The sequence below is a fragment of the Trachinotus anak genome, unplaced genomic scaffold, assembly GCF_046630095.1.
Source record: "Trachinotus anak isolate AG129_WGS33_773 ecotype Australia unplaced genomic scaffold, CSIRO_AGI_Tana_v1 ptg000015l, whole genome shotgun sequence".
Lineage (NCBI taxonomy): Eukaryota > Metazoa > Chordata > Actinopteri > Carangiformes > Carangidae > Trachinotus > Trachinotus anak.
Window position 1 is genome coordinate 4,182,411 of NW_027273866.1, and position 24,046 is coordinate 4,206,456.

Here is a 24,046-nt window from a genome sequence, read left to right on the forward strand (position 1 = left end):
GAAAGAAGGAAATTAGTTTGTTGCAAATATTTGTCTTACGGAATTATTTCCCATTAGCAACTGAAATGTGTATTGCTAATTTATTTACATTAAATATGTTTGGCATAGATTATTTTCATGTGCAAAACTCGAGGATGTTATCGAAACTAGAGATACACCTAACGGTATTTACAATTATTGATCAATCTCATGATAATTTTTGAGATTATCTGATTAATCTTTGGGTGTGGGACATGCCAGAAAATAGTGGGGAAAAAGCCTTTTAGATAGCTTGTTTACTGCCACCAACACTCAAAACAACCAAAGATATTCAGATCACAGAGATTTAAAACAAAAGCAGCCAATCTTCAGATGTATGAATCATTTCTGCTTTCTCAATGACTTAAACTGTGATTTTCAAAATATTTGTCAATTCATTTTCTGACAGACTAATCATTTCACTGACTGAACTGAACTAACAACATTTCATGACAAAATCATCAAGATTAATGTTTTTAATCAAGTCATTTTTTAAAATGTTTGTTTTATTCATTCATTAACCAGTTCAGTTACATTTTCTGTAAATATTATCTCTTTAAATGTTGTTGACAAGTCAATCTCTCCTCAAGATCCATTTAGTGGATCTTTTCAGGAGTGTTTGATAATATCATATGATCTTCATCAGCAAATGGAGTTTGCTCAGTTGCCATGGAAATGGAGATCTTCAAATTTCCATTTTTTTCTGAGCACTTTGAGGAGTTCTTCTCCATTTTCGCAGTCCATTGACTTGTCATAAGGAGAACTACTCAGCCTCAGAAAACAGTTGTATAACAACTATAGTCTGAGGTTTTACAAAGTTTCAAAAAAATAACCTTGTAATAGAATAATAATAGATAATAAAATAAGGATAAATTTCAGGGGGAGAAAAAGAAAATGTCTGCATATTTTATTTTTTATATAACATTTGTGCAGTAAAATGTAAAGATACTTAGTCTAGAGAATATCTGAATCAGCTTCCAAAATCCACTATTTGTAATCCTCTTGTAACTGTAGAATATAAACTCCTTTCCAGATAACAGTCACAAATATCCAGACACAACACTGGGAACACGACCTCAGTGACCTCAGTGGCAGCTACAGCTCTTATAATAGTGAGAATTTCTAATTAATTTGATCATTTTACTTCATACATACCTGTGTATTTATTTATGCATTTACTCATTTACTTGTCTATGTATTGATGCATTTAATTCTAACATAGGATAAAGTCTTACAGTGTTACAGCTGCAGAAGAAAGAGACCAGATAAAGATACATAAAGGAAAATTAAAAAAAAACAGAAATGAGAGAGAAAAAAAAAACATTAGGAGTGCAACACTATAAACCAAAAAATAAAATATACAGTATAAACAAAATATAGTATACCATAATAATTATATTGCATAAGATATCACAGAATGATGTAGAGTAGGGTACACCTGCTTTAAAGAGAAAGAAAGAAAGAAAGAAAGAAAGTCAGTCCTGTCATGTGGTTCACTATAACAGCCATCAGAGGGCGGTATTTTCTCACTCTGCACAGGACAGGTGAGCCACCACAACACCTTCAGCGAGTAGAGCGATGCATCATGGTCAGTATAGTACCAGACCCCTCTCTCCAAACAAGAACTACAATTTCAGCCATGTGACACACCAAACCAACAGTGACAGGTTGAGAGGTTGTGTCTGCTGTTTCTCGTTAGTGTGTGTGTGTGTGTGTGTGTGTGTGTGTGTGTGCTCCGAGACAAGTTATGCGGAACTCGTTCCCCTCGGCATGTCAGTGTTGTGGCTTCCTATTTACTGAAGCTTCTTGACACAGGTTCGCGAACAGGCAACGCGTCTTTTTCGGAGGCTGATAGTAAACGTGCTCGCTTGGAAGCGAGAGCTCAGTGGGAACAAGTCTGAAGTCAGGATGAAAGGTGCGCAAGAGCTGCCGTCAAATCGGAGTATAAAAGTCTTCTATTAATTTACTGCAGCACTGTTGTGGGTCAGTGTGTATGAGAAGCAAGTGTTGATGTCTTTTAATAGCTTTTATTTTTTCGCTTTTTGAGTGCTTTCTACTTCCCGTGTGAAGCTAAAAAAAAAAAAAAAAAATGAAGTTTAATGGTTATCTGAAGCTCCGGATCGGTGAGGCGGTGGACCTGAAGCCGACAACCTTCTCCCTCCGCCACACGGTCATCTTCAACAAAGCCCCTCCAGCGCTGGACCCCTACATTATAGTGAAGGTGGACGACTACAAAATTGGACAAACTCACACCAAACAGAAAACCAACATGCCCACTTACAACGAGGAGTTCTGCCTCAACGTGAAAGACGGGAAACAAATCGAGCTGGCGGTTTTCCACGACACTCCACTCGGGTATGATGACTTTGTGGCCAACTGCACCATCCAGTTCGAGGACCTCATCAAAACCTCCAACACGGGAGAGATTTTCGAGGGATGGGTGAGTGAAAAGTATTCTTGAAAACGATTTGGTATAGATGTTGTCAAGCCCTCTTGACTCTTGAGCATGGCCGGATTTACATGTAAGGGTGCCCTAGGGACACAAATGTCCTGTTGGGCCCCAGGTCACTGATCAGCACCCCACTACCCATGAGAGCAGAGACAGGCCACATCACAAACTTTGGTTCTAATCCAGTGCTGATTAATTCCAGGGCTGCAATCACAGATACTGATACTTTCATTGTAAAAGGAGACTGATGTACTATCATACAAAAGAGAGCAGTCATGATATATGGGCTGAATGTATTGCATTACATGCATTAAAACACAAGACAGTAAACTTAACCTGAAAGCAGGTATTCTGGGGTCAAAGCATTCTGGACCAAAGGTGCACTGACCACTGGAGACCCGGAGTATGAGACCATCCCTGAATACAGCATCAACAGCTTGTTTAACGTGGGTTTGTTCGTATGCACTGTACTAAAGTAAATGATAAATGTTAATTTTGTGAATTCTTTGAACTACTGCATTGAGAAAGTGCAGACACTAAGAACATTAAGCATGTGTCCCAAATTTGAGCTAATGTGTTGATGTGTACAGGCCTTATTGACACTAGCATCAATGCTCAAAAGAAGACTTCATTTTAATAGAATCGATACGCCGGGTATCACTGGGTATTCACCCTCCTCTATCAGAGACCCAGGTATCATCCAGTTCTCCTATGCTAGAATAATATTCACACTACTTTGATTTAAAACATCCTAAAATGTTCCATGTCAGCTCAATATCAACAAATATTATGAGGAGGTTCAAGTAGATGTTTCAACATTGAGCTTGTGTCAGACACTAATGCAAGATTTGACTTTGTTATTCCACATGAGTGGTGCAAATTTTGGAACATTTTAACCATTGGAGTACAGAAGATCAGTTGACATGCATTGGAGTTGGTTTGGGGGCCCAAGAAGGTCTGGTGGCCCTTCACAGCCTTAACGTAATCCAGCCTTTACTCGAAGAAGCAATAGCCTCATGGATGAATAACTAACGCTGCAGCCTCAAGGTGACGTTGCAGTTATTTACTTATTAGAGATCATATTTTTAATCATGATTCTTACTTGAGCTGTTCCGCTCTGATACTCATTTGCTTTTAGAAGAATGCTGTTAAACAAAGAATTACATATTGTGTGCACAGTTGAATTTATAATAGAAAGTTCAAACACTTAAAGTTACCGTGAATTTATACGGACTAGGTACTCTTCTTTACACAGTTTCTCCATGAAAGGTATGACACCTGCTGAACAGTATTTGAGAGCAGGTTCAGGAAAGACAACATGCTATTAAGCCTGGGGACATATTCACTGCACATGTCTCATTGCTGTTTTTTCCACCTGAAAACATCAACAATACTTCATCTGCCTCATCTGTACTCATGTGCACCTGGCCTCTGCTCCCTGATAGGATATCTAACCACTGTCAAAGCACAGGCTTAATGAAGGACAACTTGATGTCTTAATTTGGCTTCATGCACTGGACAGGAACATTTCACGTTGTTCACTTATTGGCTTAGAAGCTTTTTTAGTGTGATCAGCAATGAATACAGTATGAAACCACACATGCTGCGGCTCTGGCAAGGTGTTAATGCAGCTTATGAAGACTGGTTGCAACACAGTGCAAGCAAATGCATGTTGTTCACGACGTTTGACATCCCTGTATGCACAAACGTTTGATGATGATGATGATGATGATGATGATGATGATCTTCAGCTGATAGAAAGTCATTACAAACTTCAAGAAGAGCCATCATAGTACTGAGGAAAGATCGAAAGCCAGACTGGAATATTTATAGATGATCATGTGTTAAATGTACTTGGTTGATTGAGGTTTAAAGGAAATGTAAGTCTCTCTAAACTTTGGTGCTTAAAAATTTCTAATACTCATTTGACAATTCAGGGAAAAATGGACCTCATCAAAATGAAGATTAAGATTATGTAGAGTATCGTGTTAGTCTCACACACTTCCAGACGCAACCAAAAACTACCTCTTCAAACGGAGTTTCCCCCTTCTCACTTAACGTTGATCCCCCTAGGACTATAAGCCGCTGCAGGTGCTGCTGAATGTAACCTGAACCTGTCCAGGCCTGGAGCAGGCTGAGGTGGTATCGACTATGAACCATAGCACTCTCACTAAATGCAGAGTTGTCTTCATTGTACGGATATATTCTCCTTAAGCCGATACAGTTTCTTTTAAGTGAGAACATTTTTACAGAAAAGAAATTTGTCACAATTGTCTGAACCTTTAAATTATTATATCCTAACTTGTATACTAATTATGTTATATACTAAGTGTCCGTTGGCCTGTCGACAAAAAGTGCACAGGAAGGCCTTACAGTAAAACAGATTACACAAAAAAATAAAAGCTTGTACAACATTGTACATTGCAGACAAATACCTCAATATCACATACTTATATGTACATAAAATTACACACCAGACATCTACGCTGATCTTGTACAGTGTGGAAAAACCTCTTAGCATAGCATGATGTTTGAGAAGTGAAACATCTATGTTTATGTTTCACTTTAACTTAGCAAAACATGCAAATGAGTTACTTTTGTGTGGAGATGAGAAATACGTATACTTTTGTGAGAAAATCCACGTATTTTTGATCTGGACAAGTGCTGAGTAAATTGAGAAAAACTCCAACAAAAACATAACATTCAAGACTGCTTGCACAAACCTTCACCGAGACCCCAAGCAGTGAGGGGAAGTGGTATGAAAGTGGAGCTTGGTCTGTAGTTTTAGAAGTCATTGGTTAGTGCGACTGGCTTTTGTCAGTTCAAGACACACACTTAAAAGTTGTTATCCGCTAGATCTGAACTGTGAAGCCTTTCTGTTCTTTGCTGCACAGAAGAAATGCTGGGCTGGTTTGTTTCGCATATGAGGCACAAGCCTCCACACGCCTACACTGCCGTTTATCACAGCGTTCCCACCGTCTGATCAGTGCTCAAGGGCTCACTGTTTAAATACTCGCTCTCTATTGGCTCCTGTCCAGATGCTTTAATTCCCATTTCCCTCTTTCATCTGTGCACATGATGCAGTTTGAGGCCCTTAACCCCCCCCCCCCCCAAAAAAAAAAAAAAAAAAGCTGACGGTCTTTTCTGCTTTTTAGTGGTGTATAAGTTCAGCTCAAGCAGAATCTGTTAGTTACTCAACACTAACCCAAAGTGAAGTTATTGTCAGCACTGACATCATCCATCTGAGACATTCACCATATGACATTTAGACATAAGGCCAGTTTCCTTTGCCTCCCACCTGACACTAAATTTTGACGTATTTGACTTTTTACTCAGTAATTTGAACTGATTCATTCACATTTTGTCGGCCATAATGACTATTCAGGTGTCTGACGTGTGGGAGTTGTTTCTCAGGCTTGAAGTAGGTCCTTCTGAGGTGCAATGAAACTGAAATTGTGTTAAATATGGCACCATAACATTTTCCAACAAAGTGTTTATCGCTAGTTTGACTAAAAATGGCCCTCTACCTCGTTTTCTTAAAAAATTAAAAAAAGAAAAAATAACTTCCTCCTCTGTGATGCAGCATTAAATGTTCTGCTTTTTAACTACAGCATCATGCTACCATTTCTCTTATCCCCATCTACAGCCATTAGAAATGCAAGTGATGATGGGGGGTTTGATTTTGTGTTTTCATTGACTGTCTTTGTTAACCAGGGTACAGCACATGGGTAGTTAGACAAATAGGAAATTTGACAACAACCAACAACTCTTTCTCTGGACATATGGACATGTTAATATTCTTTAAAGACAGACTTGAAAAAACACTAGCCTGTTCTTTAATCTACCTCCTTTTGTCCAGCTGACCTGCCTTGTCAAAGGAGAGACAAATTTGAGATAGTCCCTAATACATTGCAGCTCGTTCTTTTTATCAGATGAAAATACCAAAGTTAACACACAAAGAGGAAGTCTTCTCGGTGGACAAGTCAGAGTTTCTGTCTAGACTATAGATTGAGATACAGGATATGAGCAGGTAGCTGAGAACAAAAGTGGACATCTTTGAGAAGAAGTGAAATGAACACTTCCTTGAGATGAAGGTTTTACACTAAATGTGCCAATTAAGCGGCAACATATGACGCTTCACTGTTTCGTGAGCAATGAGTATTTTCCAGGCGGAGTCTGTGTGTAACATAAATGCATTTATTTAAGGATACAGTGACCTAAGTTTCCAGTCAGTGGTTGCTGCAGGAAGTATCTTGTTCTGTCAGCCTATTGCTGTGAAGAGGACGCGCTATATGCATTTGTTAGTCATCGTCACTCACAGCTGAACATCAGGTCATCACAACTTCTGCAACCTGCCCAACCTGCCAGGCCTGCTGTGTTGTCTCTGTGTCTTTGTGTCCAAATTCCTCCAACATTACATACACGCCAAAGAATGCAAAAAAAAGATGCCATTTACATAGCTGCATCTTTAGTGAGCTAGAGCTGAAGGTATAATGCTCAAAAGTTAAACGGATACCATTTCATACGCCCCTTTAACCCAGTTCTTGTGGCTACAAGGTTTTTGTTCCAACAACGCTTCATAAGTTTCAAATACACTTTCACAATCATCAGTTATGACTTTTCATAGTGATAACTTTTTTATTTTGTTTTTAAATGTATGTTACATTTGGTTACTTATCCTTAATTATAGATATTTTTAGAATGATATAGAATGGTTTATATGGGTATCCTGTATGCAGACATATAATTATGTGTTTGTGTTTGTGTCTGCAGATGGACTTGGAGCCAGAGGGCAAGGTCTACGTCCACATTACGCTCAATGGATCTTTCACTGACGGTAAGGCTGTTACTGTAGGTTTGAATGCAGCCCAGTGTTTCTCGTCATGCCTAATTATAACCATCCCACTTCTGCTTCTTTTTTTTCACACTGTAACAGCAGTGCCAACCATTTATGCCAACTCATTTAGTCACTGTCTTCTCTTTTCTAGTCTGTGAAACAGCGCCTGCTGTTTTGAATAGTAATTATCCATGAGGCGTTGAATACCTAAGGTTCATCTGTGTCATAACAGGCTTTGAAAATAAATGTGTGTGCATGCATACATGCACACATAGATACTTGTGTGTGAATCAAGTTGGCTGGTATGTGCCAGGTATGCGCTGTCTATTTACTTTGTTTTGATGGGAGGAAACTTTGCCATCTTCAGACATCAGAGGGCATTGGTATTATTGTTATTATTATTATTATTAGCTTGGGCATGCACAGGATGTTTTAGCCAATGAGAGGTTTAAATCAGACAAGCAGGAAGTGACCTTGAAGGTTTATTGAAGAAGTCTGGGTAGTTGCTGTCCTCCCTCAGTGCCTAACAAGCTTCATGAAACACAAACATTTCCTTCACTTGTGAATGATGAGAGAGGTCAGACTGGTTGGAGCTGACAGAAAGGCTACTATAACTCCAGATAACCACTGGTTACAGCTGTGGTGGGAAGAAAAGCATCTCAGTATGTGCAACACGTCGAACTTTGAGGGGAATGGGTTGCAACAGCAGAAGACCACGCCATGTTCCACCCCTGTTAGGCAAGAACAGAAACCAGAAGCGGCGCTGGGCACAGACTCAACAGTGTGGTCTGATGAATTTGGATTTCCTGTATGAATCCATGGACCCAGCCTACCTTGTGTCAACAGTCCAGGCTGGTGCTGGTGGTGTAATGCTGTGCGAATATTTTCTCTGCACACTTAAGACCCTTAGAACCAATAAATCATTGTTTAAATGCTGCAGCTTTTATGGCCATGATTTAACCTCTTCTAATGGCTACTTCCAACATGATTACACAGCACATCACAAAACATGATAATGAGTTCAGTTTACCTCAGTGGCCTCCCCAGTCACCAGATCTGAATCCAACAGAACAATTTATGGATGTGGTAGAGAGGTTGGCACCATGAATGTGCAGATTATAAATTTGAAGAAATTACGTGATGCAGTCATGTCAACATGGAGCAGAATCTCACAGGAACAAAGGTTCTCCTGGTGTTTTTCCCTTGGCTTTTTATGTTTTATTTCACCTATTTTCAGAAATCTTCCAACATTTTCTGAGCTTTTAACATCTTAAACCCTGACATATGACATATTCTGAAATATGTTTGTTTAGTTTTTTTTGTAATTGTTTGTTTGGTTTTACCATCCCTGCCCTCTGCAGAGTCCAGGAGAATGTTTGTTTTCCAGCAAAGCCTCATACTCTCATAAAACTATGAGCAAACATTGCAGGTCACCCCAAAGACAAAACAGTCCAGAAATTTTCAATTCATCACTGTGGTGGTCAACCACTCGGAATGTGTGGGAGGCTGCAAACAGCACAGTCTCAACAGTCAGCTGCAAATATCACAGTGTTAAGAAGAATATTTTCTGATGTTAATATACTGTATATCAACATATTGAAAATATGTGCAAAATCACATAAACTAATCAAATGTTTGATGACAAAAAATGCAAGAAAACACACACAAAAACCAAGAAAAAATAAAAATCTTGATCTGTTTATCACTTAGTCTGTTGGCCTTTTTTTAGGGTTACAGAGAAAAACATTATAGCTTTGCATATGATAGAAGTCGTGCAGTGTACAGAGGGTTTTAGTCTGATTGCAAAGCCCCCTTTTCACACCACTACCACACATGCATATCTGTTGTTTGCAGGGGCGTGCTAGGGCCCCAGTAGACAAGTTTCCGTAATGCATGTGTGGTTTTCACGGCTACACTTGCATAGAGCCAAACTGAGCAAATGTGTAGAAAGGCAAGTACAGATAATTAATGTGAATTTACTCAATATAATAGGAACATTTTATTGTGGCATAAAAATGTGTTGTGTTTTTTTTTTTTTATCATGCCACAGTTAGGGTGGTATGATTTTAAAAAATCCATGATAATCTTCTGATCATGATATTTACATACAATATTTGTTTAGATATGGAAAATCATCAGTCACCAGCTGCTGTGTTGTTGTGGACTGATCAATTGATCCATCCATCAAATTAAAATTCATAGACAACAATTTTGATCATTAATTGAAGACTTCAAATTTCAAATTAGAGAAACTGGAACAAACAAATATTTGGCATTTCGCCTAATAAATGGCAACCAATTAATGATCAAAATTGTTGTCTATGAATTTTAATTTGATGGATGGATACAATATTTAAAATTGAATATCTTTAGGGTTTTGGCTGTTGGTTGGATAAAACAAGTGATTTAAAGATGCCACCTTGTGCTCTGGGAAATTGTTACAGCCATTTTTCAAAATTTTCAGACATTTTATAGACTAAATAATTCATTGTTTAATCAAATAAATAATTGACGTTAAACTCAATAATTACAAATTAAGTAATTTAGGAGAAAATAGTGGCCTTCATTTGGAGCTGTACTTCAACTCTGTGGAAAACATCTGACTCTTCAGTGGCTAAATGCTCACTTTCTTCAGCAGCAAGTTACTAAAATTGTCTGTCTGCTAGTTGATGGTTTGTAGTGGGTGTTTAGTGGGTTTTATTTTTTAGCTGAAAACAGCTCCCTGCTGTGGCCTGAAAAAGCTATGTGAGCAACGACAGTGAACCAAAACAGTAAAATTGTGGGTCAAAAAAAACAAAACCTTATCCTCAAATATGCTTTATAGCGCCATAGAGCTGAGGAGACCTGCAGAGTTATGTGTTAATTCTTTGTCACCACATGTGACCCATTTTATATAAAGTAGTGATGTGATCCATTTTTATTTGAAATTTTGATTGTAGCTGCTCTAAAGAAATCCCACAATATGGCAACAGTGATCAACTCAAATTTTTCAAACTTTGGCTCTTAGGTGGTCTTGAGGAGTTAGTGTATGGATTGACAGCAGAGCCTCTTCTCTTATTGTTTGAAGACAAAACTTTTGCTGTCATCTTGTTTTTAGACGATGCCCTGGTGAAAGAGAAGACCTACAAGCAGTTCACAAGGAAGCGGCAGGGGGCCGTGAGACGGAGGATCCACCAGGTCAACGGACACAAGTTCATGTCCACTTTTCTCCGCCAGCCCACCTTCTGTTTTCACTGCAAAGAGTTCATCTGGTGAGAAAGTCGAGCAAGCACGAATCACTGCTGCCTCCGTGTAACTGTGTAGACTGTAAACTGGATCTGACTGTGTCTCTGTTCCTGTTATAGGGGTGTTTTTGGAAAGCAGGGTTACCAGTGCCAAGGTCAGTTGACCCCATTTTCTCCTCCTCTGCCTTTTGACACAGCAACTTAAACATACGGGCATGAGTTATGAGTTTAAAATTGAATGGTTGTCTTTTCAGTGTGTACCTGTGTGGTTCACAAACGATGCCACCAGCAGGTCGTCACAGTTTGTCCACGCATGAAGAAGCCAGCGAAAGAAGAGGTAACAACAGTTTGACCGTCAGCTAAGACACTTTAATCAACTAAATAACAGTCTTCCTGTTCCATAACTGTATCATTTTATTGTTATTGACAGATCAGTAACAAAGCATGTTGTTGCTGGTATTTTACACATTTCAAGCAGGGTCTTCTTTGGTAATACAGGATGTGCGAATGATGGCAGACTTGTTAAAACAGTCCCCTCCCACACACACACACACACACACACACACACACACACACACACACACACACACACACACACAGAAAAAAGACACACACAGAAAAAAGACACACACCTCTGAACCTCTGATGAACACCTGCAGTGATCAGCAGATTGCACAGGTTCCTCTTTCTGTGTTGAGGTGGTCACTGAGCCAGAACATTGTACTATACAGTACTTTTCCACACATACTTGTTGTAGCATTTTCATATATTGCTATAAATATATGTGTGCTTATTTTAGCACTTGTTGTGCTCTCTTGGACTTTTTTTGCTGAGCGCTGCAATATCTCTCTTGGGGAAATTCACAGAGAAGCAAAATGCAGCAATAAACAGAAAAAGTCAATCTATGACAGGAGTAGGAACTAAACATTTTTTACAATGTACTCTGTGGGGCAGTTTATGATTATTTAGAATATGTACACAAATGTGCAGTGGTTAGTTTAGTGTGCCTTCTCTGTGTACCTTTTCCTCAGCAACCTGTGAACCAAGGCTTCAGCATCAACATCCCACACAAGTTCAACATCCACAACTACAAGTCGCCTACTTTCTGTGACCACTGTGGCTCACTGCTATGGGGTATAGTCAGACAGGGGCTGCACTGTAAAAGTAAGACCCATTTCAACATTCAAATTCAAAATCAGGTTCTAATTGTCTTGATGAAATGTCCTGATCTGTCTTTTACGGGTATTTCTGTCTGTGTGGTTTCTCTCTTCAGTCTGTAAAATGAATGTTCATATCCGCTGCAAAGGCAACGTAGCACCAAACTGTGGGGTCAACAGTGTGGAACTGGCCAATAAGCTTGCAGAGATGGGTCTGCAGGCTGGAGGACTCACTAAACGCAACTCAATGGTACAAAGGCTGAAATGGCTTTTTTTTTTCTTTTCAGAATTTGTCAAATGAGCTTTAATCAGGAGAATATAAATAGTGTTTTTTTTTGTTTGTTTTTTGTCCTGACAGGCCAAAAGTGCTGATCAGGTGAGGGCGCCCTCTGAAAGGAGGCAGAGTACAGAATCTCAGCAGCAGACTCCTCGGCTGGGCATTTCACACTTCACGTTCCTTCAAGTGCTTGGCAAGGGCAGCTTTGGCAAGGTGGGAATGATGAGAGGTGATAATGAGAAATGCTCTGTGTAATGAAATGATGACTTAGGTGATGAATTAGAAAGAATCCATGCCCCAAAATGTTGGGGGAAAAATTTACCTGGTCTCATCTTGAGGCATTTAATAACTATTTATCAGCCAGGATTTACAGACATTACAGATTTAAATTTTACTTTCATAAATAAATCTCACCTATCCTGAGATGGCATCAAGGTGACACTGAGTCTAGAAAAAATTCTCATCTCTGTGTTTGTGTTGTGTCTGTAGGTGATGCTGGCGAGACTTAACAACAAACAGCGGGTGTTTGCCGTCAAGGTGTTGAAAAAGGACATCATTTTGCAGGATGATGATGTGGAGTGTACCATGACCGAGAAGAGGGTGCTGTCACTGGCTCGCTGTCACCCCTACCTCACACAGTTGTACTGCTGCTTCCAGACTCCAGTGAGTTACAGATACGCACACATGCACTTGTGTCACAGCTCAGTAAGATTTCACTGAAGGGCAAACTGTTCCTCTTCGGTCATGGCAGAGGTGTGGTTGGCCACTTCACAGGAAAATATTTCCTCTACCGCCACCAATAGGTCAATGTTTTCACTTATTCAGAGAAATATCTCAACATTTACTGGATGAGTAGCACAAAATTGTGCACAGACATACATGGTGCCTAGAGGGTGGGCCACTCTACCTCCACTATGAGTTTGAATTTTTTTTAATTGAAACAATTATAAGATGGATGGATGGACAAACACTGTGTCCCCCTCAGGATGAATTGCAGGAACACCCCAGAATTTTTATCTAGCACCACCATCAGTTCATAATCAAACTAATGACTAATGTGCAAACACACTAAACAAAGATTGTGAATGGTAAACATAATATCAGGTGAAAAATCTGCGTCCTGGCACATGATGTGGTGCAGCCTCACATTTAATGTTGTTGCAGTTCAACTGATCTCATCCGAGACTGGATACACTCGCTCTTCAGTTCCTGAGAAGTGTTTGCAGACCAAGTTGAGAAATGTTTGCAGACCAAGTTATGGCATGAACACGAACAACACTCACTAGATACAAGTGTGAAACCATAAAACTCCCACTATAATTTGAATGATCCCTGATCTCTTGCTGATGCTGAAGAAACAGGATGAATAATAATCTTGGCTCAAAGTTTTTGCATCACACTGAGGAACTTTCTTGCCATAGAAATGTTGTGGTCCTCAAGTGACAACATTTTCATTCATACTTCCTTGCTTACGAATAAATGCTTTACTGGACTGTTTCACCAAAATGACCCAAACATTTTTTCTCACTCCACCTATTGGTACCCAGCCATCTATACTTTTGGTTTTTGTGAGTCATCTCTCCAGTACAATGAAGGTTAATAAAATTATTCTTAGAGAACTGAAAAAATCTCAGTGATGCGAGCACCACAAACACAAATCTGTCCAGCGCTGTATCTGGTTTAGTATTTCATGTTGCTTTGCACAAGCTGGTCAGCAGGTGGCAGCAGTGCCCTAGTCGCATGTCTGATTGGGTGTGAGGAGGTGGGTGACGCTCAGCTGGCAGAGCCTGCTTTTCTGGTGCAGACAGGACAACTAATCTGCTTTAGTTTCGTTTGAACCGCCAGTAGCCTACTTTACCTCGGATCAAAATAGAGCAGCAGTAGTAGTGAAGAGGAGTCAGTGACGCCCTTCCTCTCACTGTCTCAAACCCACACACAAGCACAAAACAGCCTTTGTTCCACCATCTTTGCTTTTTAAGTTGCCGTGTCACCTTTTTTCTGAGTAGGCAGTCACTAAAAATGACTCGGTGTTTTGTTGTGAAAGTAAGAACATTTCTTTTAAACCAGTACAAATAAAAGTGTAAAATTATCTGTGGTTTTATATATTATTAGAATGTTTATTTTTGTGAATATGGAAAAATGCGAGTAGACGTGGAAAGAGTGAAGGAAGGGATGAGGAGAAGGGTTGTGGTGAAATGGACACTTTTACCAGATGTGTCTTTGGAGAATTGTCCTTCAGCACGGCAGTTTGTCATCAGCTGCTCATCTTAACCATTAAACACAAATTAAAATTAATCTTGCATAACCATACATCTAGCTAATCAAGTTCTCAGAGGTTTGGAGAAAATCTTTCTCTAAACTTGGAAAGCCCAGAGGCACTGTTCACTGGCTGTGGATTGAAAATGTCAACCCCAGGAAATGGCATCTGTGGTTACTTTAATGTTCAAGTAGAGACAGATTCTCCTTGAGGAACTTAATTTATTTAAGTGAAAACATTGAACCAGTTTTTGGAAGAAAATTGCACTTGCACCTTGGGGCTCAAATGTCAGAATGAAACTGTTCTACTTCTAATGTGGATTAAAAAACTTCACTCAGCTGCAAAGCTAGACCACACACAGAGCGCTGCCTGCTTTGCATGTGCTACACATTTCTAATTAAACATTACACATATAATCTCAGGGTAAAAAAAACAGCTAACTCTAAGCCACAGAGCAGTTAACAAGAGTCAGCTGTGGCTGAATCTCCTGATCACTTCTGGAGGCTCTGTTGGCAGATCTGTGCATCACGTTCTCCTTCAGTGTTTTTTTTCCTCAGGGTCTCATCTTCTAGATCATATATCGACCACAGCCTGTAATGAGAAAGAAAGATTAATGGGTTTGATCAGTATTTTTTTTGCCCCGCTGACTTTAAAGTGTGGTAAGTTGGGCAGGAATCCATTAAAAAGACATGTGAAATTTATGAGAAGCAGTCATGTTTCATCCTTGAAGCAATTTCAGTGTGCCCACGTTCATGGGTTCTTGGATTGTTTAATAACATGGGTGCTTCTGTGAGGCTTGTGTGGTTTGTGTGCACGTGTGTGAATGTCATCTCCTTGCTTCCTTTTTCAGGACCGTCTGTTCTTTGTGATGGAATTTGTGAACGGTGGCGATCTTATGTTTCACATCCAGAAGTCCAGGAAGTTTGAAGAACCGAGAGCACGTTTCTACACAGCCGAGATCACCTCGGCTCTCATGTTCCTGCACGGCAAGGGCATCATCTACAGGTCTGAATCAAGCAGCACAAACAACAGTTGAATTTACTTTGCCAAATAGAGTGTATATCTCCAAAGCTACAAATGAATTACTGACATCTAGTCTACTTTTAGTCATAAAATATTATTATAGATGTAGGGAGAAACAGACAAGCTGTTAAAAAAAAAAACCTGCTGTATAATCTTTTGCTTTGTCGAGTCTGAGACAATAACTCCTGATAACAACAGCATGATAACAATGTTCATGTTTTTGTGAACTGCTGTTTTGATAATAGAATTGAATGTTCTAATTTAATATGCTCCTACCGCTGCCTTAGATATATGAGTGTATTCTTTGAGAGCTTATTCAGGATGCTGTCGTCTACTTGCAGGGCGTTGGGTGGCAGAGCAGTGGGCTTCCTGCCAGTACATGACGATGATAAGGAAGCAGGGAATCATGACAGCTAACAGTAAATCCTGAGTTATTTTTAGTGGTCCATGTGTTCTGTGTCAACCTGCACCACATAGCATGACTCTTGGCTTAAGAGGCCTCACACAGTTTGCATGCTATAACTTAAATAACAAGCCAAGTAGCAGCTCGCACATCAAGCCGGTGTAAGAGGAACTGAAAACTTGCAGCCTCATCAAAGTACAATTGTAGCCTCGGTCACTGTGTTGTGTAATATGAATGTCTTCTCGTGACTTGGCAAGTTATCTCTGTTTGGCCTTTTAACTCCAGGTAAAGTTATGGTTTGAAGCCTCTCAGTTGAAACCACAGTGTGTTGATGCTTGCTTTTACCTGCCTGCTCTAAAAGAAGTTTAAAGATGTTGAAAAATACATACAAGGAAACAAGGATTTTGGCACTGAAGACATGAAGGAGTCTGCCTTTGGGAGGCTTATAAAGTTTTGAAGCAACTGTGCCAGAGAGGTGTGATTTTGTGGTGTATAATTTTTTTGGCCCCACCACTGTGTTAGAAAACAAAATATTAAAATGGTATGGAGAAGTAAGGTGTGTGGAGAAAGGAAAAAATCCAAAGAGGTCAAAACTGCTTACAACAATACTTGCAGTAAGCAGAGGAACTTTATTAAACTGATGTGTTTCAGCAACATTGATGGAGGCCACAAGACAAAACGTGTCGGTCTAATGAAATTCTTAGTGTTGCTGGAGTTTTGAATTCCTTGAACAAAATTTTAAAAATAACATAACTTCATCCCAACCTTACCAACCATTCAACAACAGGAATGTGTTGATTCACTGTGTAAAATAAACAGTAAATGTTGACTGATATCACTGTGGTATATCCTTCGGTTGATGTGTAATATCCCCCCTAACCACAGTAAAAAAAAAAAAAAAAAATCGCAGTTTGTGCGTCACTATCTTTGACAGCACTTCCTCCTCTCTTCTTCGGAAATTTTCATGTTAGTGCAACTCCATCTCTCTTTCTTAAACTATAACTAAGTTCACCGCCTCAGTGCTGTCAAAATTTCTGATGTTACTGTAACTGTGGATACTACAGTGCCCGACTGACCCACTTTCAAAGAGGTTCAAAGACCAAGTCAGAGTTGTTTTTCGAGTGTGATGAGGTGGGTTGATGGAGTGCAGGAGCTCTAGTTGCAGTTGGTCATTTGCATACTGATGTATGGCCCTGCTCAGCTCAGTGATGAGCGCATGGTAGTAAAATTACCAGGGTTAGGGATTCAGTTCTCACTGCATGCATTCATACAGACATCTACACACAAATACTACTGGGAAAACCTTTGGAGCATTAAAACATTTGTGAAAGAGCAGAGCTCGCCATAAATCTGGAGGAGAAAATCACAAACTTAAACACAAATGAATTTACTGTCCGCATTTAGTTCTCCGAGGTTTGTTCTTCCAGTTGTATTAAGCACTTTCTTGCTCTATACCGTGTACTCCATAGGTGAGTGGTTATGATGTGCATCAGAGTTGCTCAGAGTTTCAGCCTTTTTGTTGTTTCTGCGACAGCCATACACCATGACCATATGAGTCAGTGTTACACAATCAGCTTACGGTTGAGAAGAGAAAACCAGATTAATCCAGCCAAAACAGAGTTGCTTGACCATCAGTCTGCCTCTCTCTCTTATATCCACAATTTGTTTTTGGATTTGTCATCCTATTGTGTGGAAATCACCCACTGTCCTTGTGTCATCTTTTGCAGGAATTAACAGGAAACAGGGAAAAATGTCCCAAATGTTGTAATTCATTAGCATCTGCGTGTGCTGTTAGATAGTATCATCTCGTGAGCTTCAGGCCAGACACAAGTAAAATGACCTTGGTCTCAAGTTGGGTCTCCTGATCACAGATTACAGCTCGACTCCAGAGCCCATTTCAGCAGGTTTAATCGCTCTGTCAGATGACAAAGCACCAGCTGACATGAACACAGGGCACAACATTTTTCCAGTGTTTGATTATGGGTCATCCACATGCACAGTAAGCAATGGGGAACATACATCCACTGATATTAAAATACATTTTATTTTCAATTCAGTTAATATCAATAATGTTATAATTGCACTTTATTAGTGAGTCACTTCAACCCTAACCCTCAGAGAGTCTTACAAGTTGAATATTACGCTCGCTATCCTGAGAAACTCAAATCAAATACTGAATAACTTTGGGTGGAGGAAAACAAGGAAACCTCAGGAGCAGCAGACGTGCGCTAGAGATTGTGATTTGGCCATAAGAATTATACATTTCAACATTTGTGGTCAAAGAATAAATTAATATTAATTGTAACTCTCCATTACTATACAAAACAACTGTGTATATGCTCCAAATTGCACTCATTAACAAAACAATAATCGTCCTTCTCCATTACCTCCAGTACAGGTGACCGCAGCCAGTTTACTACAGTTCATATTGAATCCATTCCACACAAAAACGATAGCTCAAGTTTGGCCTTTCCTGGAAGCAGAATGAATATTGACTTCAGAGCACGTTTTCCCTCGTGGCAGCCTGAGTGGTCATCTGAATGTGTCAGATTTTTCCTGGCTGCCATGTCATGGTCAGGGAGTTGTCTGTTCCTGTCTCCTGCTGCTACAGAAACTTCACTGTCCTCAGAGGACCTCTTCTTTTTGTCTCACCACAAATTCCTACCTCCGTCAGATATAATTAGAAACAACACCTACAGGCTGCGACTGGAGAATGAGCACAAACATTTCAGCGGCTGTTGGTGTCAGTTGAATGTTAGCATGTGATTATCTTCAGGGGTTTACTTTTTGACACATTTGTGTCTGCTGGATAACAGTCTCTCAAAATAAATAATTATGTGCTTCTTTCTGTGTTTGTCTTGCCTTTCAGGGATCTAAAGTTGGACAATGTTCTTCTTGACAAGGATGGACACTGTAAACTGGCAGATTTTGGCATGTGCAAAGAACGCATGTTTGAAGGTGCGGCCACAGGAACTTTCTGTGGGACCCCGGATTACATTGCTCCCGAGGTCAGTTTCTACTCTTCTTTTAACAGTTATAGTCATACTCATAACTACTAACTACAGACAGTTGGATCCTTTATCCACCACAAATCTGATATTGTCATATATTTCGCTGCTGTTTTTAACAGATTGCAGCAAAGACTACATTCAACCACATGTAGCTTCCTATAACACAGGTTCTCTGAGTTCATATGATGTATTTTCCAGTACCATCCCCTCTCCATCACACCACCTCATTAAAAACAAACTCTGTGGTCACTGCCCGTCACTCCAAACTCCTTCCTGACTAACTGGAAGGCAGCGCACCTGTGAGGTCAGCTTGTGAACGGAGCTGTTGACTTGACAAGCCCTAATCCCCTCATCAGAATGCAGCTTTACAGGCATGGTGTGATTTCATAATGAGGGATCAAGATGGTCTGTGTCCTCATGTTTGAGAGATTTTTCTCCGACTAAGACTGTGTGTCTGGATTTATGAAAGGCTTCTTTGCTGTCCTCAACACTTACTCCTCAGTGTAGCCTCACTGGCAACTTACTAATCAAACACATCTGCTAACTGAACCTAATGGAGTGGTTTACATTTGCAGTGAGGCTCTCTATTGCTGAGCTATGATGGGTAACTTTATTGGTATGCTGTGACATGTTTCCCCAGATCCTCCAGGAGATGATGTATGGCCCCTCTGTGGATTGGTGGGCTCTCGGGGTGCTACTGTATGAGATGCTGTCAGGACACGCCCCATTTGAAGCCGAGAATGAAGATGACCTCTTTGAATCCATCCTCAATGAGGAGATTGTTTATGCATCTTGGCTCAGCACAGAAGCAGTGAATATACTCAAAGCTGTAAGTCTGCATCTATTAATTTTGTCTTCACAGTTAGTGGGTCATCAGCTGAAAAAATGCGAAGTTGGGTGAAACCCAGCTCTTGCTGTAGTCTCTATCTTTTTGGCAGACGTTTACCCTCCTCAGGCCGCCTCTGTTGGACTTTGTCCACCTTATACAATTGCAGGAAATGTCTGTAAAGCCTCTTTTTTAAACTGAACTAATGATAGAGGAAATCAATTTCTCACTGAATTTGTGACCAGCATTGTGGAGAAAAACCAATAAGCTGTAAACATTTACTAAAAGACCAATTCGCTGCATTTCTGGATAGTGTTACATGAGCCTGCAGTAAGATGTATTAAGATATCAAAGGTTTGATCAGGGTTTGTTATTTGTTGCCCTTTAGACTGACTGCACAGTGACTGGCAGCCCTGTGGAGATCTGCCAGCCAGCTGTTTGGCCGGGGTCTCTTACATAACTATATTAAGGCATGGTCCACTGCCCAGCCACGGCACACAAGCTATAAATACGACAACACCTCCTCCCTCCATTCCTCCTCTCTTTGCACCCTGTTCTCCCCCTCTTATCCTTGTTGTTATTCCAGCATGCTTGAGGAAGCACCGAGCCAATCTCCCATGCTGATTTGTGTTACTGCTCCCAGTGTTGCATGTTACATAAAGATGCATGTCAGTGTGAGTGGATTTGAGCGCTGCTACACTATTTATACTTAAGGTTGATCCACTGCAAGGTTCTCCATGTTCTTGTACGCAAGTTCATGGAGTTCAGTTGTCAGGGTGTTCACGGTTTTGTGAGAATATCTATAGGAAGCATCACCAATGACTTTTTTGGTTTGTTTGTGGAGAATAATGACCTTTTTTAATAATAACTGAAGGCTATTTTAGCTGTTTGCTCTAGAAAACAGGTGGCTACTGATGATCAAGTGATTAATTAATGAAGGCCAAAACAAACATTTACTTTCATTGTTGATTTTCGATAAATCAATTAACCATTTAGTCTGAAATTTTTTTTAAAATCACAAATAAATAGTACAAATAGTACAAATTACCCAACACAATTTCAACCAGGGAGACCAAGGTGATGTCTTGAATTGCTTATTTTGTCCGACAAACAGTCCCCAACCCCAAAGATGTTCAACTTAATTCGATATAAAACATCAAATGCTCACATTTCAGGAGCTGGATTCAGCAAAACAAATGTTATATTTTTGCTTAAATTATTAATAAAGTCAGTCAAAATTGTTGATCAAGTTGACTAATTGATTAATCGACCAATAGTTTCAGCATGAGCATTCTTTCCTGATTGCATTGAGTCGCTCTGCTGGTGCATTGGAGAACGGCTTCCTCGTGTCGAAGTGCTGACACATCAGCTCTGGTGGTGAGGTTGGCACAGCTGGAGCCATGGAAAGATGGCATCAACTTCAGTGGAACAATTTTTCTTCAGTTTTGTGGTCTCTAGGCTCCTGAACTGATTGACCCCTGGTGTCTGTCTAACTCCCAGTAATTACACTTTAAAAACCATACTGGTGTTACTGGTGCCTTTTCTTTAATATTTTAGGCTGTTAAGAATCATGTCGTCAAAATCACGCTTTTGCAGCTGCATATCCCTGCATGCAACTGCACCATCGTTAAACTGTAATGTTTCTATCCAAAAGAGATTTCTTGATCATGTTGCTCCTGTATCAAGCGGGAACAGAAGCTGGGACATCAATCCAAAAAGTGTTGTATGCTTCTGAAAACTGTCAGTGGTATGTGAGGCATGTGGGATTTGTGAGTCAGAGGACTAAACTGCGCAAAACCAACACTATGGTGTTTTCAGTTCATCCCCTCCTTCATCTTGCTTTTTGTGACATTCTTCTTTGCCCGTGTTGAAGTGTTTCTTGTCTCCTTTCTTTTTACTCTGTGAACTTAGATTTGCTGAGGCATGCAGTGTTGTTTAGGCCAAGTCTCAGGTAGTTAATAACATTTGGAACTGATATGGCAAGGAATATTAATCTTTCCAGTGACTTCGGGTTAATCTGGCCGCTGTCACTGTGAAGATGGAGGCTCGTTAGTTTGGTGTGGCCTTGTCTGAATGTCACCGCCAGCCCTGAGGTGTATGCAGTCTCCCAGCCAGGACAGAGCTATCCAAAAACACATTTGTTTTTTGTTTTTTTTCCCAGTTTCTCTCCAGAGGCAAGTTAAAGCAAAGTTTTTTCGTTTTCAGTTTGTTTAGTTTGGGCCTCTCCCTCCGGCCTCTCCCACCGACTTGACTTTAAAGGTACAGAAGCAGTTAGAGTTCAAAAGGTGATTCACTCTTCTATTGTTTATTGTACAACACCAGGAAGTTTGAACTCCCTAGTTACACTTTATTGAACCTAGCTGAACTCTCTTTTGCTGAAGCTGTAGGAGGTGCCAGACAGTAGGGGGGTGGGGTTTAACTGGATGTCTCCTGGCTTGGGTCCAGTTTGGCATTACTCCAAAAAAATCTAGTCTGATCTAGTTGAATAACTCATCACATTTCTTCATTTTGAACACATCATGAATAAATAATCTGCTGAAATTTGATCCTACTTTGTTTGTATTGTTCTTATATGTTCATATTCTTGAGTTTTTATTTTATTCCTTATATAGTCTTAAGTGTCAGTGTATTAATCCATCTCTTGGTTTTCACAGTTCTTGACCAAAAACCCGTCCCGGCGTCTTGGCTGTGTGGCCTCAGAGGGTGGAGAGAGCGCTGTGACCAGCCATGTGTTCTTCGCAGACATTGATTGGGAGAAACTGAATCGTAGAGAAATAGAGCCACCTTTCAAGCCCAGGATCGTAAGTCACATGAATGACTTTATTGATGGTAGTGTGTATAACTGTAGACGTTACGTAGCGCTTGACTTTGTCTCACCTTGTGGCTCTGACTGTGCTTTCTTGCTAAAAGGTTAGCTGCTGATGAATTATTGTTCATGATTCTCCTCCAGAAATCACCAGAGGACGTCAACAACTTTGACCCAGATTTTACTCAGGAAGAACCCACCCTCACGCCCATCGATGATCCTATGATCCCTTCCATCAACCAGGAAGAGTTTCGTAGCTTCTCCTTCACTTCACCGGAACTGCTGGAGAGCTAAGAGTCTCCTCACTGATCTACTGGTCGTCCTGCACTCGTCTCACTCTTATCAATGTCTATGGCTTTGTCTGAGACAGTTCTCAGTGATATGTGCAGTACGACGCTGACGCATTCCCCACAGACTGAAGCGGGCAAAGCACAGAGGGGTCAGCCACACACATGCTCAACAAGAACTGGGGCTGCACCTGATGAACTCTGAAGCACTCCTATAATTCCTGAGGAGTCATCAGCTTTTGACATGACATTTAGTTTTATTGTTTTATTGGGACACATTTGTGCCAGTGTCTATGTAGAAACTGAGTATTTGACATATTGATGTGTTGAAAACTTGTGGTGTACAGCATCAGAATTTTATTTTACGTTTGCTTTCATACAGATGGATGAGTTTGTTTCCAGCTAATTCAAATGAAAAAGCACTTTTTTCAGGATAATGCCATGGTTTGTGTTTCATTTTTCTTTTGTTCTAGCTCTGTCCAGAGAAAAGAAATGAAGAGCCAGTTTTAAACAGACTGCCAGTCGTTCCCAGAAAAGTCAGGCTGCCAGTTAAAATCCTGGAAGCACTGAGTGAGCAGATGAAATAGTTTCTCAATGATGTGACTCTACTCTGGAAAAATACAAACACACACAGACCGACACGCTGGCTAAAAGAAAGCAAGTCCCCCCACTTTCAAAATAAAAGGCTCAAACTCAAATTACGCTTGGAGAAAAAAAAGCAGCATATCCAACTCAACCACATACAACAAGGTTACATTTTGTTAAAGTTTTAATTAAGTTAGAAAGGATTATTTGTTTAGGTTACTGCAGTCAGTTTTAGATAATAATATATGATGATATTTGTTATTTATTCACCAGTTACACCCTGTAGCAAAAACTTGGCATCTGTCTCAATGACTCTCAGTTGATCAGCCTCATGTTGAGGATGATGCAAGATTTCATCTGAGGTGAAAGCTCTGTGATGATTCATGCTTAGTGAGAAATGACCAAACTTTGGAGATTTCACCACACAGTTGCTGAGCAGAGGAAGAATGCCAGTATGGTGTTTGGCAAATGCCAATATCAAATGAGTTATGGTGTGTCTGAAGATCACTCAGTGTGCTGCTCTTTACTTACACATGCTTTCTCTCAACAAACACTGAGTCTTTGAAAGCTTCCAGGTCGGTGGGTAGACTGCCTGGGTAATGGGAACACACATGGGGCCATTTTCAAAAATGCAAATCTGAGAAGGTTATAGAATATTCTCCTTTCTGAACATTTAAACCAACCTCTCTACAAGAGCACAAAATTGAAACTAGGAGGCAGACAGAGAGAGAGAGAGAGAGAGAAAAGAGAGAGTGAACTTAAAACTTTAACCCGTGAGAGATTGGCCAATCGTGTGAAGGGAGCCTTCGGTAGATCATTTCTTCATTGCAAACCATCAGAGAATAAACAGGAAGCCACACAGCGTCATTGCTGTCGCCTTTGATAG

At 40.2% G+C, this 24,046-nt stretch overlaps 1 protein-coding gene across 1 annotated transcript; it reads left to right on the top strand.

Moving 5' to 3' along the window:
• Positions 1 to 1,790: 1,790 nt before the first annotated feature.
• prkcha (protein kinase C, eta, a) lies at positions 1,791 to 23,012 on the top strand. The gene is made up of 14 exons (XM_071498762.1): positions 1,791 to 2,458; positions 7,241 to 7,304; positions 10,402 to 10,555; positions 10,649 to 10,683; positions 10,783 to 10,865; positions 11,560 to 11,692; positions 11,802 to 11,935; positions 12,044 to 12,175; positions 12,452 to 12,625; positions 15,070 to 15,224; positions 18,515 to 18,653; positions 19,297 to 19,485; positions 22,137 to 22,283; positions 22,433 to 23,012. Exons 1-14 carry the CDS (start codon positions 2,108 to 2,110, stop codon positions 22,580 to 22,582), a joined length of 2,040 nt encoding a protein of 679 aa, XP_071354863.1. The 5' UTR covers positions 1,791 to 2,107; the 3' UTR covers positions 22,583 to 23,012.
• Positions 23,013 to 24,046: the final 1,034 nt, after the last annotated feature.

Coding starts and splice junctions, on each gene's coding strand:
- prkcha (XM_071498762.1), top strand. CDS start 2,108: ATGAAGTTTAATGGTTATCTGAAGCTCCGGATCGGTGAGGCGGTGGAC. Junction 11,693..11,801: donor ACAGGGGCTGCACTGTAAAA/GTAAGACCCATT, acceptor TTCTCTCTTCAG/TCTGTAAAATGAATGTTCAT. Junction 19,486..22,136: donor CAGTGAATATACTCAAAGCT/GTAAGTCTGCAT, acceptor TGGTTTTCACAG/TTCTTGACCAAAAACCCGTC.